At 37.1% G+C, this 21886-nt stretch overlaps 1 protein-coding gene across 1 annotated transcript in view; it reads right to left on the minus strand.

Moving 5' to 3' along the window:
• LOC109089793 (stromal membrane-associated protein 1-like) overlaps positions 1 to 21886 on the minus strand; it is a 97030-nt gene that overhangs the window by 64498 nt on the left and 10646 nt on the right. The window contains 3 exon segments of the mRNA XM_042768977.1: positions 7761 to 7836; positions 11534 to 11619; positions 13543 to 13676. Coding sequence (XP_042624911.1) covers positions 7761 to 7836; positions 11534 to 11619; positions 13543 to 13676 — 296 coding nt within the window.

Genomic DNA, 21886 nt, shown 5'->3' on the forward strand with positions numbered 1-21886 from the left:
ATAATTGTAAGATAAATTGACGAGATCAAAAAAAGTTACTGATAGATTGGAAATAGAAACAGCTAACAGACAGGGACTACAGGCCACAAAACTCCAATTCTGATTTCATGAGGTCTTTAAAATTTGTTATTACTTCACTTTTAGGTTTTATGGTTTTATTTCCTCTCTGTCTGCCCCTTTTTAAAAAATATAGTAGAAATAATATAAACATTATATAATTTGGAGTGCATTAATTCTCATAATTCTAAATTCTATCCTGGGTTACACTGAGGCACTGAATGCCAATGGGCCAATCCTTAAACGTTACAATTTTCAGTTTTTCAAGCATAGTCACATGATGTAGGGTTGGGCGATGTCTACCAAACTGTCCACAGTGAAACATCACGATGGACGATGACGTCGGGGGGTTCGCTAGATGGCCATCTGCCAAAACATTGAAAACATCATTAAAAACACGACATTCTCATTTTCCATTAGATATTTTCATCTTCATCTCATCAGCAATTTAGATTTTTTCCATGCTCTGTAGCAGCTGACCACTCAAGACCCGGGTATACTTCACTTTCCGCATTCGGCACACATGATATCGGCTCAACATCGTGATGTCAACCATTGGCGATGGACAATGCCCAACCCTAACATGATGTAAACAATATGATGTCATGGTCTATGAAATGGTATACCAAATTTCAGAACGTGCCATGACGACGTCATAATGCCATAATCCCTAGAACCCCTGCAAAAATAATGATTTATATTATCTCAAATAATACATTTTTATCCTAACTGAAAAATTATTTGTTTAATCTAAAAACTAGCTTCACATTTCTGCCATAAGATAACTAAAAAATTGGCCCACATTAACTTTCACTGTAGGTGAATCACAGTAACCTTGTTTTTTTTATTTTTCTGGTATTCAACACAAGCCACAAATGCTGTCTGTTGAGCTTAACTTGTATTACACCCAGAATATTCCTTTGGAGCAGGTGACAGTTGAGAGAGAGTTTTCAGGAAGAGGAAGGGACAAGAAGACAAGATGACTTTAATTTTGTAACAGTATGGAAGTAGTGCTGTCAGAGTTCAAGCTGAACAAGTAGGTCCATTATATCCTGAGTTAGCACAGAACTGTCCAGACCGGTTCATTACCTGCTGATGGATCCCCCTCATAATCTGCTTTTATTGGGTTAGCATCAGCACTATGCTCCACAGCAGCATGGGCCCATATTCATTAGAGAGCCATTAAATAATACCACGCAGTACTCCTACTCTTTCCCCCCAATCCCTTTAATACTACCATGCCCGTCTGGGGAAATAAGTCCAGAACTGAAAGCAGGAGGAGATGAAGAGAGGTGGTCAATAAGCAGAGACAGCAATCAGCCCGGAGTGTAAAGGGAGAACCGATCTCCATCTTAATGCAGCCGAAAGCGTGAAGACTACCATCCTCTTAAAGAAGAAACAGCATCAGCGTGAGGTCCAAAGGTCTCCAGCTTTCTAGCTGAGAAGTAATAGAAGGAGCGGACAGCTAAATGCCCCAAAATGCAGTGCAAACGGCCAAGCGGGCCAGGTCACTTGGGGCTGAATGAGGCTTAGATGACTGCAGTGTGAAAAGAGACAGTGAGAAGTATGAGAATTGGCCAATCACTGGCTGTGAAAGGCTGAAGCTATAATTAGTTACGCTCCGATATCTCATTCACACGTTCACACTCATACAGACAGTTCTATGGCACAGTTTTCTAAAAAAAAAAAAAAAAAAAAAAAAAAAAATCAAGTGACACACACCATAGCAGAACTGAGCCTGTGATGTTCATGTTCCCTTCATCTTTTATACACTCCATTCTTGATATTAAAAACAGTCTGCTGAGATCCTTCATTTTCCACATTTTCCAGGGTTCAGAAACTTTGATTAAAATAATGAAAAAAGCATGCAAAAAAAACAACACTGGAAATGGGGAAAACCATGTTTTGAAAACAAGGAAGTGCAGGACGCTTGATATCCTGGGACATTTATTTTCTGAGGTTCTGCTTCGCTGTTGGCTTCAAACACACAATCATTTAAATGGTGCGAATCAGCAGGGAGGGAACATGACTTCAGTGCGCTGACTGGTGATAAGGCTTTCAATAAGACACATTTATTCTCCATCCACTGCCACAGAAGAACACACAGAACTTTCATTACTGCCACGAGACAGGAAGACAACGAGCAGGAAAGAGAGGGAGGGTCCGTTAGACTCTCTTGAGCTTGTTTTAGTAACTGAAGCAAGGAAAGGCTGCAATATTGCATTTCTCTCCACCTGGGCTGTTTGAGGTCAGCAAAAATTTAAAAAATGCATTAGATCAATAGTGACAGTACCGACAATGTTACATAAGATTTCCATTTCAAATAAAAAGTTCTTCTGAACTTACTATTCATCAAATAATCCTGGAAAAAAAAAAAAAAAAAAAAAAAATCTATATTTTTTCCCCCAAATATATATATTTTTTATAAAGAATAATATATATATATATATATATATATATATATATATATATATATACATACATATATATATATATATATATATACATACATATATATATATATATATACATACATATATATATATATATATATACATACATATATATATATATATATATATATATATATATATTATATATATATATACATATACATATATATATATAAATACAGTCGTGGCCAAAGTTTTGAGAATTACATAAATATTGGAAATTGGAAAAGTTGCTGCTTAAGTTTTTATAATAGCAATTTGCATATACTCCAGAATGTTATGAAGAGTGATCAGATGAATTGCATAGTCCTTCTTTGCCATGAAAATTAACTTAATCCCAAAAAAACCTTTCCACTGCATTTCATTGCTGTCATTAAAGGACCTGCTGGGGTCATTTCAGTAATCATCTTGTTAACTCAGGTGAGAATGTTGACGAGCACAAGGCTGGAGATCATTATGTCAGGCTGATTGGGTTTAGAATGGCAGACTTGACATGTTAAAAGGAGGGGTGATGCTTGAAATCATTGTTCTTCCATTGTTAACCATGGTGACCTGCAAAGAAATGCGTGCAGCCATCATTGCGGTGCATAAAAATGGCTTCACAGGCAAGGATATTGTGGCTACTAAGATTGCACCTAAATCAACAATTTATAGGTTCATCAAGAACTTCAGGAAAGAGTTCAATTCTTGTAAAGAAGGCTTCAGGGCGTCCAAGAAAGAACAGCAAGCGCCAGGATCGTCTCCTAAAGAGGATTCAGCTGCGGGATCGGAGTGCCACCAGTGCAGAGCTTGCTCAGGGAATGGCAGCAGGCAGGTGTGAGCGCATCTGCACGCACAGTGAGGTGAAGACTTTTGGAAGATGGCCTGGTGTCACGAAGGGCAGCAAAGAAGCCACTTCTCTCCAAAAAAAACATCAGGGACAGATGATCTTCTGCAGAAAGTATAGTGAATGGACTGCTGAGGTACTGGGGCAAAGTCATATTCTCCGATGAAGCCCCTTTCCGATTGTTTGGGGCATCTGGAAAAAGGCTTGTCCAGGAGAAGAAAAGGTGAGCGCTACCATCAGTCCTGTGTCATGCCAACAGTAAAGCATCCTGACACCATTCATGTGTGGGGTTGCTTCTCATCCAATGGAGTGGGCTCACTCACAATTCTGCCCAAAAACACAGCCATGAATAAAGAATGGTACCAAAACACCCTCCAACAGCAACTTCTTCCAACAATCCAACAACAGTTTTGGTTGAAGAACAATGCATTTTCCAGCACGATGGAGCACCGTGCCATAAGGCAAAAGTGATAACTAAGAGGCTCGGGGACCAGAATGTTGAACTTTTGGGTCCATGGCCTGGAAACTCCCCAGATCTTAATCCCATTGAGAACTTGTGGTCAATCCTCAAGAGGCGGGTGGACAAACAAAAACCCACTAATTCTGACAAACGCCAAGAAGTTATTATGAAAAGAATGGGTTGCTATCAGTCACTAGGATTTGGCCCAGAAGTTGATTGAGAGCATGCCCAGTCGAATTGCAGAGGTCCCTGAAAAAGAAGGGCCAACACTGCAAATACTGAACTCTTTGCATAAATGTTCATGTAATTGTCGATAAAAGCCTTTTGAAACGTATGAAGTGCTTGTAATTATTATTTCAGTACATCACGAAACAACTGGAAACAAAGATCCTAAAAGCAGTTTAGCAGCAAACTTTTTGAAAACTAATATTTATGTAATTCTCAAACTTTTGGCCAGACTGTACATATATATATATATATATATATATATATATATATATATATATATATATTACTTATATTATTTTATTATATCATATTAGAATGATTTCTGAAGGATCATGTAACACTAAAGACTGAAATAATGACTGCTGAAATTTCAGCTTTGCCATCACAGGAAAAAAATAACATTTTCAAATATTACAGACCCCAAACCTTTGAACAGTAGTGTATGTGATTAAATTAACTAGCATAACACAACTTCTGATAGCATTAAAGGCTTAATATGTAAATGATTTGGAAGAATACAGCATGACAACTGTTAATATCTTCTATTGTGTTCACAAAAGAAAAAAAAAACTATTTGGGTTTGGAATAAAACAAAGGTGAGTCATGACAGAATTTTAAGTTTTGTCAGTGTTGCTTAACTGTTTACGTTCCGGTCAGCAGAATAATGGTAAAAGGGGAATAATATGCACAACTCAGAATGGCTTCAGTTACACCCTCTTGTCAAAGCAGGAACTTGTTCTTTTAAACCAGGATGCTGATGAGGTATATTTATATTAGTGCACTGTTAACGTAAGCTGTTCTCCACCACAGGCCTGGGATAACTGCATTTCTGTGTGAAAACCATTCTTGTATTCAAATAAGGATATTCTGCATTAACAAGAACAAACACAGATGTCTAACAGGAGGTAATTAAATCAAGCTGACGTCCATAATCTGCAAACACTAAGAGGAGGGATACAATTCATTCATGTGTTTAGTTTAAAACAGTGGCTCAATTCAATTGTTGGCTCGGGACCCAAAAATGTGTCACATGTCTGTTTTTAAATGGTCACAGAAGAAGGGGGGGAAATGCAACACTAAACACAAACACTTAAATAAAACAAACCATAATCTATGGAGGACTAAACCTGCAGAAATTAAAAATAAGTAAATGCATATATAGATCGATCAATGAATGTAATAAAAGGAAAATAAATAAATGATGTGATAAAAACAAAAATAGTTAATTAGTAATAAAATTGAACCCTGAATTTAAATTTTAAATTACTTTTTTCCTTTATGTATTTTACATTTATTTTTATTGTTTTTAACTTCTATTTACTTATTCTTTCATTCATTTTTATATTTATTTTTAAATGCATTTATTCATGTATTTATTTATTCCCACATGTATTTATTTCCAGATTTATTTATTCATTTATTTCTTTTTACTTTTCCGTGTGCAACATGGAAATGAGGGAGGCGGTCCTTGTGGAACGCCGGATCTCTCAGTTGAATGAATGAATTATAAATTAATAAATTAATTAAATATAAAAATCAATGAAAGTATAAGTAAATAAAAGTTAAAAAGAATAAAAATAAATGTAAAATAAATAGTAAATTAAAATATAAATTCAGGATTAAATTTTATTACAAATTAACTTTTTGTTTTCATCACATCATTTATTTATTTTCCTTTTATTACATGTATTTATTTATCGATTTATTTATTTTTAATTTCTGCAGGTTTGGTCCTCCATAATAATCAAGCTTTGTTGTTGACATCACAAGTTAACCATCCAATCAAACTACGTATAGTACTTTGGGTGTAAATTTATTTGTCATTGGTAGAATCTTAACAAATGTGACCTCATGCTCAAAAAACATGAACAAAACCACACTGAAAAGAAAATGATGTTTCATATCACTGTAATCATATTACTGTTCACTGTAATCGTGATAAGTGTCAATGTTTGATTTTCTGCAGCATTTTTTGTTTTTCTGTACAATAAAAATGCTGGTACTGTGTCGGCCTACCACTTGATGCTTCTGAAGCAAAAGCATTTTAGTTATTTTAGTTTTATTTATATAGTATTATAGTACCACCTCTTATTTTGGATTAGCTTTTATTTGATACATTTTCAGTTTTCTTTTTGATTTTAGTTTAAGTTTTAGTCATTTTTATGTGCCCCTCCACAAACTAAGCAAAATGCCTTATACTGATAATGAGTTGTTTTTAATAATTTATTTGCATATAAAAGCCGCTGGCAGAGTGGGTGGATGAGGACGACCTGAAATCATAGTCTTTCTTCAGGCAGTGCCTCAATGTTACAGTACAGCACACAACACACCACTATTTTGCATTTTAATTCAATTAACTGTTTTTTTTTTCCTTTTCTTTTTTTTTGTTATTTTCACACCCTTTCTCTGACACAGACCAATGCTGCTTGTATATTTGTCTAGTTTGTCACTCTTCAGTCAATGGCTGACCACCATCGCATTGACCTCTGCCTAAATCTGATTGGCTGTCTTCTTCTGCAGGCAGGCACTTTAATTGGCTGGCTCAGGCAGGCCTGTCAGAGAAAGGCAGAGCTCTGCTTGGGTAGGCTTAAGTAGAGAGAGACATGTAATTGGACAGGGCAGCTTTGCAGAGTTTGATCGAAAACCTTTCACAGTGCAACCATGTTTCAGTCACTACTGATCCAAAGCAATCAGAAAAGGCCAAAAGGAGGCTGTTTGTTTAGATTGCTTAAGATCCTCAAGCATTCTAATGAGGCTAAGACTTGCACGGCACTCTAAGGATGGTCAATTTCTACTCCTTGTGGTGCTCCTAAAGATTTGCTCAACATAAACATTAAACAGAGAGGAAGTCCCAGAAAGTAAGAGTGTATTAATAGCCTGCTGGCTCCGGTCAATCAATTTCCAATGCGTAAAGCACAGCTGCAACACACCAGGCTGTGTAATGTGAATTTGAGGGCTCAATGATCAGAACAACTGGCCACCAAATCAGGCCTTCCACACATAAAATAGACAGTAAACTAAAGTAAACACTAGAGCTGGGCATTTCCAACTGGCTCATGATACAGCGTTATGATTCAATATGCTGCAATGCATCACAAAATCAAAACTAAATGCATGATCTGCAACCAAATCTGAAAGATTAGTTTCAATCTTGTTCGCACAGATTGCTTCACTTCAGTCAAGTACAATGCCTCAGAGAAAAGCCACTTTCAGAGAGTTAGCTTATTTATATTACCTGCTGCTTCATTCCTTTATCTGTATGAAGTGATATGAATGCACACATAAATAACTAAATATATACGTATAAAATAAATAACATTTATATATATATATATATATATACTATATATATATATATAGTATATATATATATATATATTATATATATATATATATATATATATATATATATATACATATATATATATATATATAGCTTGCTAGCAGGTTTACTTAAACTATAGGACGTGATATGAATTCAAATATGAATAAAATAAAGAAATATTGATAGAGAGATCTATATATCAATGCGTTCTGTGAGAAATAGTCACACTATTTATTTTATATATATATATGATGGTATTGGCACAGACTTAGTACACACCAGTTTAGAAGTGATGTAACTTTTCTGAGAATTTATAGATTCTGTGATCACAAACCTGGGAAATATTGCTGTGCCACACACACATATACACACACAAACAAAATAATGCTTGATAGCAATGCTGGTACTCACAATTGTTCCATTGACAGCATTTTTATCGTAGTACTTCTTCCTCTCGTACTTGTCCCTGATGAAGAACTCCACAGCTCTGAAATATTGCTCAGGAAAATTGAAATATTGATGGCTTACTTAACTAATACAGAATATATTAAACATCACAGCATTTAAACAAGCATGGCACGCATTCACTAATTAACCTGAGGGTTTGTAAGAGACATGGAGAAGCTTGATGCTGACTGCTAACTAGCCGACTATACATTTTTAAAAGACATGAAATGGCTTGACTTTCTTGTGCTATGGCAACAAGTTTTGATAGCATATACATCTCATTATACCACATATACATGACAACAAAGCAAATGCACAGACTGAAAGCCACAAAACTTGTTTTTTATAGGGGTCTTTAAATCTCAGTCTTATTGTTTTAAAGTTGATCCAAGGCCCAGTTTGAAACTTAGTATTCTGCATCAAAAAAATAAAAATAAAAAAATAAAAAAAATCAGGATCACACAAAGATGGCCCAAATCCTCCCAAGCCTGTTTTTTTTCTTCTTTTCACAGCAAACACATCCGCACAGAGTGGGGCCAAAGACAAATCAAAACACACGCTCTCTGAATCTCACTCCCTGTTAACAGTGCGAATTTATACAGCGACAGTAAAATGCTAAGGACCGGTTCACGCAGCTTTATTGGATTTACACTCTCATGAATCCCTGATCACAATACAATAATGCATCTGATGAAATATGGATCAGGGTGAAGAAGCAGGTGGCAGAAAGACAAAGCATGCAAGAAAGTGAAAGAGAAAAGACAGGGGTGAGTGACAAAACCCCTGTAGCATCCTCAGTACAAAAGATCAGCGGTTCTCAAACTGCTTCATGGAGGACCAATTTTAAACAATACAACTAAATAAAATACACTACCTTTCAAAAGTTTGGGGTTGGTATGTTTTTTTAATGTTTTGAAAGTAGCATGGCACCAAAGCTGCCTTTATTTGATAAAAACGGTAATACAGTAAAATATTATTACAATTTAAAATAACTTTAAAGTTAAAATAATAGATTTTAAAATGTAATTTATTCATGATGGCACCAAAGCTGAATTTTCCAGGATCAGCGTCACATGATCCTTTAGAAATCATTCTAACATGCAGATTTATTTATTTTTTTATGATTCTTTGATTAATATAGTTTAATTTATTTGGATTTTATGATGTTACAAAATATTTGTCTTTACTGGTACTTTTGATCCATTTAATACATCCTTGCTGAATAAAAATATTAATTTCTTAAAAAAAAAAAAAAAAAAAAAAAAAAACGTACTGACTTTTTTTTACTTACTGAGACACTTGAGTTTTCTGTTCTGCTGTGCTCGGTCTACTGATTTTGAATGCAAAGACATATGCAAATCAGGCCAATCCTGTTCCTGGAGATATACCTTCTTGCAAAGTTCAGCTCAAACCCTAATCAAACAAACCTGAACCAGCTAATTAAAAATCCTTAGGAACACTTAATTATGCAGGGCTTCTTTAAGACGATCAGTTGAGTAGAGCTTCAGGCACCTAGACAAGACGATTTTGAAAATGTGGAGTTTTGCACATTCCTAAACTTAAAATGGTAAAGATGCTTTGTTGCATCACGCCGAGTTAGGACATGATGCAAAAGTTACAGAGAGAAGCCAGGAAGAAAGATGATGCATAAAAAATAGCACTGGCATTAACAGGAGAAAGATAAATGAGTTATACATAAAAAAACAGGCTCAAAAATATGAGAAAAAACACAAGCACACCAAATGAAGGTACCTACACTGTTCACAATGAGCAACAGAAGAGAGAGAACGATTTGATTTTTATAAAACTTTTCCATTAGAGAGATCACGAGAGGGAAGCGGTGATAAGTGGGAAATGAGAGAGAGTGAAAGACCCCCACACCGGTGCACAAAAGATCCGCATTTCCATCTGAAGAAACCACACCTGTGATAAAGCAAATTCCATCAAAGCCGGTTTGTGGAGGAAGCTCACCTCTGCCGTCCGGATTAATCCATTTTGACGGTTAAGAATATTGTAATTCATCGGTCAGCATACAAATGAAGCCTTTTCCATATCCACACCAAACGCAGGAGCGCTGATAACAGGCTGCGGATGCCAGGGAAATTAAATTAGGGTTTCTGAAGGCGCCAATGAGGAGAATATGGAATTATCCTGGCCGCCAAACACACCCAATTAGACTGATGTGTGAAATGGGACGGAGGAGGATACCCGAGGCAAGACGGATGAAAGACATGAAGAGACTTCCTGTTAGGCCTCGACGGTGAGGTAGTTCCTGTTCAGCTCTGCTGTGTGTGAAGGTGCTGAAAACAGCAGCTGTTTTCTCTAAATCTCTGCAGCCAGAGGTGTGAAGTCACACGGGCTTCTGTCTGTCACATTCACCAACATTACACCAGGAATTCCCAACTGCATTTTTATTTTGTATATAAAGCTCATGATGGGACTACAGGTACAACAGTTTGAGTTGTTGTGACAGATATAAAGCTCATGAGATCTTCCTTTTTTTAAAAAGGACGTCATACATATAAAGCTCATGATGGGACTACAGGTACAACAGTTTGAGTTGTTGTGACAGAACTGACAAATGAATTTTTCTATTTTGATATATTTTAAAATGTAATTTATTCCTGCAGTGACAAAGAAGTCATTACTCCAGTTTTCAGTGTCACATGATACTTCAGAAATCATTCTAATATGCTGATTTGCTGCTCTAGAAACATTTCTTATTATCAGTGCTGAAAACAGTTGTGCTGTCAATGTATTGTGGAAATGACATGCCAGTGATACTTTTTTTCAGGATTCTTTGCTTAATATAAAGGTCAAAAGAATCATTTATTTGAAACAGAAATATTTTGTAACATTATAAATGTCTTTACTGTCGCTTTCAATTGCTGAATAAATCTGATAAAAAAAAAATCTTACTGACCCCCAAACTTTTGAAAGGTAGTACATGTGCAAAAATCATGGTAATAAAAAAGCATGTCATATAGTAAATCACAGTTCTCCTTTGCCTCATTTTTCAAGCCCTGAACAATATCATGACCCTGCATGTAAAAGTTCATCACCTAGAACTAACTATCTTACGGAACAAAAAGGTACAGAATATCTCGAGGACAAAGCAAAAAAATATATATTAAAAATAGGTCTGAGTAAAATTAATTCATTAAGCATTCAAAAATCCAACTTTTTATATATGGGTTTCTTCCATTTCTCTGAAAAATAAGAACTGCCTTCAAGCCATTTCTTTTCGAAATATTCAAAAAATCACTGGTGTGCCCTTGCATTGTCATCCACTGCTCATAAAATTGGGTTAGACGAGAACGATTTATAGTATTGTAGGAAATGGCACACATCCTGTGCAATCTCAATTGCAAGCCTAAATGCACTGCTACAAACATACTCTAAACCCTTTTCTGTTGCTTACATGAGAAAAGTTGTGTTGGCTACGGAATCTTTGTTTGTGTGAATTTGGCAGCAGCAAGAAAAGAGTAGGACGCAACAGCATGAACTCACAAATACCCAGTTCCTTCCATATTACAAATCCACAATTTGTCACTTTAATCGTGCCAATTTAATCGTGCCAATCCTCCGCAGACAACCAAGAATGAATCTGTACCACACACTAACCTCAGCCTCTGAGTAGAAAGTTGATGAAGACTTTTAAGGAGTAACTAGCAAAGGCCATCAAAGTATAATGTAATGACAATTACAAACAAAAACACAGGTAGACTCAAGGATACTGGTCAGTTTGCGGCCGTCTGAAGTTTTCTGGGAGATGAGCTTCATACAGCTGTCGTGCTTTGGTGTTGCCCATGCTCTGCACACTCTAAACAGAGAAAGACAGACAAAAAAAAAGAGAGGTAACAGGAGAAAAAGAACAACAACACAAACCATCCATTTATCCCAAAATCCATCCAAAAGGAGAAAATGCAAGAACCTAAATAAGTAAATAAATACAATTATTTAAAAAAAAATCTCAAGTAATCACACATTTTATTTTAAGCCACATATTAAATGTTAGAAACAAATATTTTGATACATTTTGTATTATAAATGAAATATATTTCTTTACAAAAATATTGCAAATGTTTTATTTCAGCTGGAAACTGATAATTAATTCACAAACACACTTACACAGTTTTGTCAACTGGTCCCAACCTCACTTAGTGTACTAGTCCATATTAAAATTACAGAAACTCAAAACATACAGCATTAAATCTTTATACAATCAATAAACAAATTCATCAAGTTCATTTAATGTAGAAGCAGACCATCTAAAGAAGTATAAACTCTGAAACTGATGCATCTCTGTACAATGTTTCCCTTCACATAATTTAAAATGCATAAATGATGACCTTAGGGAAAAATTTAATGTATATATTATGCTGCTACTTATTCATTATGGAGCCCTAAAAAGAGTTATATTGATCTCTTTTTCTCTCTCAATGTCAAAGTACTGCACTGACCTCTAAATAAAGAGGTGGTGGAATTTGATTGGTTGCTGTGTGCACAATCACACAGGAGTAATCATCACAGTTCATAACTTCCTAATAAAGCTAGTGGTAAAATGCATGACCTTTTAACCTGAAACAGAATCAAAATAATAATAATAAATAAAAAAATTTGGTTGCAAGCTCAGTTGTCTGTGCGAGTTTAAGGCCTTGATTCTTAATTAAATGTCTAATCAAGGCTATTTCGAACAAATATACAAATAACAGGCATTTGCATTATCAGTTCAATGTCACGTACATCAAAGTCTGTCAGAGACAAATTAATAAGAGGATGGATCAGACTAAAGGAAGAGAATATGCTGAAAAACAGACAAGTAATTATCCATCAAGAATTAATTATCCATCCAGACGTCAATTAATATGCAAAGGAGAGATCTTTCGCCATCGTCCTCAGTCATCTCTGCTAACTCTGTTTATGTGGTAAGTGAAATTTTATGTACTGTAATGTAACAGCCAACCGTTAGCAAAAGTTATTTGTTTTCCGTATTTAAAAGTAATAAAATAAAAGTAATAATATAATATAATTTATAATATAATATATATTTAATAATCATACTAATATGTATAATGTTATGAGGCCTAAACTCACTCGTAAAATATTTATTTTAGTTTTAAAGTGTTTTCATTTCTTATTCATATTATAAATTTATAATATCAGCCTTTCTGTAAAAGTAATCATTGGTCTAAATTATTTATAATGTTACAAAAGATTTCTATTTCAAATACATTTTGTATTATCTATCCAAAAAAAATAAAAAATCCTGGTTTCTGCCTAAAAACAAACAAACAAACAAAAAATTTTAATAATAAGAAATGTTTCCTGAGCAGCAAATCAGCATATTACAATTATTTCTGAAGGGCCATGTGACACTGAAGACTGGAGTAATGGCTGCTGAAAATTCAACTTTCATAAAAATAAATAACATTTTAAAATAGATTAAAATAGAAAATACTTATTTAAGATCGTAATAACAGTTTACAATATTACTGTTTTACTGTATTTTTTTTTTTTTTTTTTCAAATAAAAGCAGCTTTGGTAAGTAAAAGAAACTTCTTTGAAAACATTAAGACATTCTTACCAACTTTTTGAACTTTTTTGATCAACTATGAAAGAGCACTACTGCCTTAATCTGTTGAATGAGAGCTGGGTCATCAACAGGTCCCAAACATCCTGTTGAGCCCCATAAGAAAGAAAAAGGCAACAAACATAGTGAAGTGTTACACAAAAACACACATACTTGTATCTGATCGGGGGTCCATTGGTCCAGGTTGACTGATTTGACACGTGATATATGCACTCCCAGGTTCCGGTGTATTCCAGCACAGCGGATACAAATAAACACACCAAGATTCCAAGAGGCCCATCGAGGTCCTGCGGTGAAAGAGAGAGAGAAAAAAAAAGACAGATTTTAGACCTGCAGTAAAGCACTTCCCATTATCTGAAACAGATAACGCCATCATAACAGGCAGTGACAGAACAGCGGTTTAAAATAAATCTTCTGAGTCGCAGTGCCCCTGTTCCGACGATTTGTGCTACCCGCTCAGATTGTGCTACCTCCCATTAAAAAGATAGGTAGTACAAATCGATAGTGAAAAATCTTACCTATCAGACTGTGCTACCAGCATCTTATTCATGTGGTTTGGGGCTTTTTTTTATGTCCATGCCTACCCCTACCTAAACCTACCCGTTCATACCTACCATACCCTAAACTTACCCTTGAAACAACGCAAATATATTTTTGGTAGCACAATCTGGTAGGTAGCATGTTTCGTCAGTACACCACCTCAAGCTCCATCAAGTAATTCTGTATTGCCATGGCTTCGAATAAACCAAATTGTGCTGTGATGCTGAAAACCAATATCTAAGTGATGGAATTTTGCCGTTGTGATAATAAAATTCAAGCGCTGGATGAATGCAGCAGGTAGCCCACCTGAATCAACAGTCAATAGCCGCAGGTACCTGAATAAAACAGTGAAACTAAATTGTGAGACTCCTGATCTCATCAACCACAGAAAAAAAGGGAGAAGAAAAATGTGATCTGTGCTACAATACAGAGTGCATGTGATTATCTTAAGCCCGGTGTGCAATATTAAGCTCTCAGAAGTGACTGTAATAGCACAGGGGCGAACGATAGTGCTCTGACTTTAGACGCTAACAAAGGCAGAGATAGAGGTTGTGTATCTTTCAGTTCTGTTTGAGAAAATGCACGCCAGAAGTGGATAGCTTTCGGGTGAAAAGTTGTGGAAGCGGATGGATTGGGGCGGGGGTGGGCGCACTGGAGTGGCTCTGACAGCTCTCGGCTGGTCGGTAGGTGTTGGTGAGGGCACTGCTCCTGTCGGGCTATAAATCAAAGGGTCTGCCCGCTTTGACTTTATCTACACCTGTCAGCCATCTTAGGACACGTCCAATACGCTTCCTCCGTCTCACGTTCTCTCGCAGCACGGAGCTTTATCCGTGGTTGGGGGGGGGGGGGGATCTGTATTCTGCCTGCAGGACGCTTGGCATGGGTTTGCATGCTCATCAGGCAACAGTAGAGTAAACCACTGACCCTGGTAATACCACCCACACAGCTCCTGAATAGAAAAATCGCACACACAAATGCACATACACTACAAGTACAGCCATTAGCATCACAAACAATAAAGCACTGTTTCTTCACTTTTAAGCATGTTCATAACTTATCTTGCATGATTGCTCAGGATATTAATGGCTATCTTGCTTCTGTTCTGTGCTCATGTGACAAAAGAGGATGGGCGACGTGTAAACAGGCTGATAAGATTCCCCCAACGCGCTGGAAAAACTCTGGCGAAAACTGCGGTAATGAGAGAGAGTGGGTTTCCAGTCTCTTATCTCTTAACCACCCCAAACTACCATCCGGCTGACTGCACAGGCTCCGTCTGCCACCCTCCCAGATTTATTAGCCCAATAAAAGGCTGCAAGATTGTGTCTAACACCGCTGCACCAGGAGCTGCATAACCCACAATTAAAGAGGGTTAATTAGTCATTGACTGCCCCTGCAGAGGGGAAGTTCTGGAAGAACTCTATCCACACCCTCCCTGCTGGACTGAAATGCTGCAGTGGGGACTGGATATGCTTTTCTCAGGGTTCCTACTCCTTCTGACTAATACATTTCCATAATTTGTCTATGACTTTAAAGATTCCTCTTCCAAATACTTGAATAGAAGACTCACTCACTAAGAATATTTTGCACTAAAGAATGAGGATTATCTAAAACAGACTATATGAACTATAGAAATGTCCATGCATTTTAAGATTAATTTCTATGAATTTTCCAGGCCCTACTTCAAGTTTCCTTTGAAGTACCCTGCTTTTCCAGGTGTTCCAGGACTGTGACAACCCTGAGATCATCTTCAAAAGAAAACAGTCCAAAACAAAATATTTGGAAGAGCATGCATACATGCAAAACTTGATTGGGTAGCAGAACCAAACTTTTTGCAATTTTGTAGCAAATTTATATCAAGGTTAAAATTAAATAATACACAAATATTACATACTTAGTCATACTTAAAAAAAACAAAAAACATAAGTAATAATTTATTTAAAAAGCCAATTTAATTGAAGTAATAATTCAACATTTTACTAATTAAATTTGGAAGATACAAAATAACTAATGAATGAAAAAGATCTGGCATCAACAGCTGCCTGACACTGTGTAGCATTTAAGTTAAATGATTTCTAACAGTACTACATTATAAATGATATTATTGGATGAGCCATATTGAAAATCACCGATATACATACGTACACCAGTGACAGCACTTCAGTTGATTTGCTGCTACACTGCTAGCCGTCCATAAACAACCTACCGATATACTGTCTCTACATCACAAGTACATGATGTGTCAAAACACAATTGCTCTCATTATGTTCAAGGAAGCTGGAAGCTCCTGTCTGTGACATTTGCAGAGTAGATTGTAGCTTTAGCATAAACAGCATTAGCAAGCTGACACATTTCTACCATCCATGGCATACAGTCTACAGTCAAGCAGCGCAGCACTACTGAGATGGATGGTAACGCCAGGTATAAACAAGGTCTCTGATAACATCCAAGAGTTGAGGTCAGACAACTAACCGCTGTCTTTCTCGCATCCCTGCAGACAGACATGTCTACATAAACAGAAAGTGCTGTGATGGAGGGGAACTGGCAGAGGTTGCAAGCCAGACAGGTCATGACCTATGACCCCGTCTAAACTCTTCCGTTCTGCGAGGATGGATGACGGCCTCTAGCGTCCAAAAGGGGCAATTTCAGATTCTCAGATGTGACATGTCATCGTGATCCTTCTACTTCCTCTCATTTTCCTCTTCCCCAGTCCATTCATTATCTCCACAGCTGGTCGCAGCAGATGCAGAGCGATGCAAGCGAGTCTCTCAGTCACAGTACACTGGCTAATAATTCACCATTCCCTCTATGAAACTGCAACTGGATGCTGTAAACAAGTCCACGGTAGAAGGATGCGAAGGAGAAAGTGCTGTATAAAATTTCCTCGGAAAGGCACACTATATTCAGACCTGCGGAGAACTAGCAAAGGATGCTTTCAGCAGCTGGGTAGTGAGATAACATATTTTTGGGAAAGCCTACAAACACAGAGCACCCTGGGTGTGCGAGGCAGCCCTCCCCTGAAAACTCTGAAAAATTAAAAGGCAGTCTAAATAAATTATTCAGTGTCTAAACATCCAGTGCAGGGCTCGCTGGGACTTTGTGCATGTAGGTACAGTGGGAGATTTACAGTTGCCTCTGGGGTCCCCAGGTCTCTACCTACTTCAGTGAGGAGTCACCCTAGATTTATAAGCCTGTGGCTCATTTGCCTGCATTAAATGCACATAAACAATGGGACACGGTCGATATATGATGTGCCAAACACATACACACAGGTCATTCTTGCCATTGTAGCACCTGTCTCGCTGAAAATTGAGTGGCCACATCATTTCGTCAAAGTCACCTCAAGGCTGCAAGAGAGCATTTGTCAAAATAAACAACAGTCCCTTCTGCCCTCCATCTTTCAGTTCTAGGGGAGTGGGTAACCGTGGCGACAGGAGCCCCTCTCTCTCTTTTTACTTCCTTCCTAATCCCTTCCATCAGCTCTGTCAAAGAGGGAGGAGAGAGAGAGAGAAGGAGGACAGAGGGAGAAAGAAAGGGTGAAGAAGAAAAAACAGGAGAAGAGAGCGCCACTGTACTTCACCCAGAAACCTCAAAGAACTCAAGGACCCTCCAGCTATGCTCGGGTAACACTTTAAAAGCCTGCTGCTGATTGTACCCCTCTGGTCCAGGTACAGGGGCCAGTGTTGTTGTGTTTCGGACCCCTCACTGCTGCTCTCCACTCCACCTGACATGCTTTTAACAGCTGAATAGGACACAAATAAAAACACACTACACATGGCTGTGTGTACAAGAGAGGTATTCCAGTAGGGTATGTGAGTTTGTCTGGGATTTAATAGGACAAGTATGTGGAATAATTATTGGGTTTTTTTTATGTTTTTGAAAGAAACATGCTCAACATGACTGCATTTATTTGATCGAAAATACAGTAAAAACATTAATATTGTGAAACATATGCTTTCTATTTCATTATATTTTAAAATGTAATCTATTCTTGTAATGACTATATATACATGAATTTGAATTTGTATATATATATATATATATATATATATATATATATATATATATATATATATATATATAAATATATATATAGCAGTGACATTAATCTAATATGCTGATTGCTTAAGCAGTAAATCAGCATATTAAAATGATTTCTGCATTTTAAAATATATTAAAATAAAAGACAGTTATTTTAAATTGTGATTATAATTTGTAACATTACTGGTTTTACTGCATCTTTGATCAAATAAATGCAGCCTTGCTTAGCATAAAAGATTTTCATCTGTCGCGCGATCTGTGCTATTTTTCAGTTCATCTGAATGGATGCGCAACACACCTGTATTTGAAGTACCGTAAACTCTAGTGTAAAGATGCACGACTCACCGTCGCTTTGTCTCACACACGCAGAGAGAGAGAGAGAGAGAGAGAGAGAGAGAGAGAGAGAGAGAGAGAGAGAGAGAGAGAGAGAGAGAGAGAGAGAGAGAGAGAGTCTTACATACCATGCAGAACTGACGCGCTACATAAATGATATTCTTTGTTGTATTTTACTGTCTAAATAACGGAGTTCCTTTGAAATTCTTCAGCTTTTAAGAACTGCAGGGTTCTCCAGTAGTGGATGGAACTAATACGCAAACGACAATATTATTGGCTAGTGCTCCGCTTTTATCGTCCCTGTTTTGATTTCAGCTCAGTCTGGCGAGTAAACTAAAGAATTTACTTGCCAATGGCAATTCAGTTGCCAAAATGTCCGTAGAGGGTTGTATATTGTCTGTGATGTGTTGTATGGTGAAGCCACATTCTTAAAGCTGTAGCTCACATTTAATTTTACAACTCACATTTTCCAGTTTTTTTTTTGGGGTCTGACATTTTCACTACTGAATAAACTGACACCAGCATGCCCAACAGGAAGCCCCTCACAGCCATGTTTTTATTTGGGTCAAACTGAATATGGCATCAACCCTGCCAAAGGTCCATCAATGTGTGTATGCCGGTAACCCAGAATGCACTGCAGCAATGCTGGCCACACACACTCTAAGTGTAGTTCCACTAGATAATGTGTTTTATAAAAATAACTGCATGTACATGACAGATCTGATGATGTTTATTTAAGGGGTCATCGGATGCCCATTTGATATAGTAAGTAATTCTTTAGGGTCTTAATGAAAAGTCTATAAAATACTTTGGTTAAAATTTCTCAGTGGTACTGTAAAAAACACCTTTTTTACCCTGTCAAAATGAGCTCTGTTTTTAGCAAGCTATTCTAGTCCATGTTGCTTTAAATGCTCAGATGTTGGGAGTAAATGACGACTGCTATGTTCATTATTACATCCAACAACAAAACACCTCAATCGCTTAATTTTACATCCGATGACCCTTTTAATAGACTCTGTGTCTGTGTGTGTGTGTGTGTGTGTGTGTGTGAGTGTGTCTTCATGCCTCGTTGGGTCTGTAAGGGCAAGCCACACTTGTAGAGTGCATCTGTGCGCATCTCTGACTGCAAGTGCAAGTCACTGCAAGTGGTGACTGCTGAGAATAGGTCACTGCACAAAGCATACTGGGAATGTAACAGTGGGATAGTAAAAAACAGGAAGTGAGGTGGCAGGAGCTTCCTGCGGTGGCACTCAGCCTCGTCTTCAGGTCCAAAGAGTGAATCAGCACAGCAGTCTGTCAAGCACACACCTTAACGTGGGCACACACATACACACACTTTTGGACTGCATAAGGTCACCCATTGAGCCTTTTAGAAGTGCTGCTGCCATTTTCTTAAAAGCCTCCATTTTTCTCTCATTAAAAAAGGTGACGTGACGGCAGAAAACAACAACATCACACAGAGAACACCACACACATTCATCTCAGCCTGCACCTTTTCAACACTTAATTACAGACTGTGAATGTGTGGGTATTTGTTATCCACAACTGGAGGAGAAAATGTGTCCAGTTATCTAATGGCAGAGCGGATGGGGGGAGGGGGGTATGCTGCTCTGACCCGTCCATCACAGCCGTGCCCATTAGTGTAGATTGTAGCTGTATGGACCCCCAGCTGTTTGCCATAGTGAACACACTTGATGCAGTCTATAGGCCCTTTACACCAAACTTTTCACACCAAACAGGATATGAAAAAGCTAAACGAATCGCAGACGAATGGCACATTTACACCAGAAGTGAAACGAATATAGGGCTGATCAAAAATCACATTCACGGTGGTACAACAGATGCCATAACACACCCTTTAGCTAGATTATTAGAAGCACAAGATGCAGGAAAAGCAAGTTCAACAATTAGTCAAACATTAAGAAATAAATAAATTATACAAGCAAATTTAGGCTTCACAACAATATTATGTACAATATGTAAAATGAGCTTTGCTAAAGATTATATTTAAGTGTTAATAAATATATTGTGTTTTTAAAGATTAAGTGAGAATTAGATGACCACAAAAGTAATATAAAAAGGGGAAATATGCATGCAATTAATACAAAGAAAACAACACACATATAGCCTAAATACACTGTGTGTATGTATATATATATATATATATATATATATATATATATATACACACACACACACACACACACCCACATATACATATATATATGGTATTGATAAGAATAAGCTGTCTCACAAAAAGCAAAAGTGTGAATGTTTGCTGAATATTTTAAACTTATTATGAGTTATGCCTGTAGTTCAAAGAGTTCATGAGCTGTAAATAATAAAACCTGTTTGTTGCTGTTTTCATCCTTGGTCTGAATAGCTTCATATGTATACATAGTTTTTTTCAAACTGTTGTTGGTGCTGAACAGTCGCAAATATTGCAAAAGGGCCTAAAAGGAGACAGAAGCATCCAAAATGGGCCGTCCTAGCATCATGCATTATCCTGAACTTAAACCACCCATCTTCCACAGCACAGTACGGTAACACATTTAATCCGTGTTGGTGGGAGTCAAGAAATGTACTGGAACTGTAAGATTATGGTTTGCTGCACCTGGGAATATTTTCAGATCATTCTTACCCCATGATAAACCATAACCCCCCCCCCCCCAAAAAAAAACCACACAAAAGGAAATAAACTCAGTTAACTCAAAAACCAAGTGTGAAACAGAAGCGCACAGCAAGCGTATCTAAATACCAACTATAACAGATAGGCAGCGACCCGAAGAGGCAAGAGAATTTATCTGAAAACTAACCGTGAGAAGAAACGCTGACATTGAATACATATAGACTAGCTTTCTTCTGAACTACATGAGAGGACAAGAGAGTAAAATCCTGAAATAGACTGAAAGTAATAAATGTACCCGTGAACACAGAGCTTCACCAAATTACCACCTGACAGATTCTCAGCTGGTGCTTCCAAAAAAACACAACGAGGAGATTGATCAGTCCACCCCTGTGACGCTAAAGATACTTAAGGCAGTCAACAGAGGGGTCAGAAATGAAAGAGGATGAGAGAAAGAGCAGGGGAGATAGGAAAGGTGATTTAGGATCAGGTCATTTCTGAGCTGACCTCATAGATTTCATTCAGATGGATGTGAATTTAAAGAACTATAAAGATGGAAAGCACACCCTGGAAAAAAAAGGAGGTGAGGACTTCATTGCACTGCTTTAAATATACCACATTCTCACAGCGCCCCCTAGAGGCACATAATGATAGGGTGATGACTATCACAAGAATTTCTTCAAAGGTGACACAAGGCAGCATAAAGTGAGATAGAAAGCATGATAAGGCCAACTAATTGGTTGGAGTAGATCAAATCATGACCCCCTCTGTCATCATTTACTCACCCTCATGTTATTCCAAACCTCTATGGCTTTCTTTTTTCTGTCGAACATGACATGATATTTTGAGAAATGCCTCCGTTTATTTTTTTTCCATATAATGGAAGTAAATGGACAGCAAGACTGGTTCCAAAAGTCTTCTAAATATGTTCTTTTATGTTCCACAGAAGAAAGAAAGTGA

The sequence above is a fragment of the Cyprinus carpio genome, chromosome A13, assembly GCF_018340385.1.
Source record: "Cyprinus carpio isolate SPL01 chromosome A13, ASM1834038v1, whole genome shotgun sequence".
NCBI classification, from domain to species: Eukaryota; Metazoa; Chordata; class Actinopteri; order Cypriniformes; family Cyprinidae; genus Cyprinus; species Cyprinus carpio.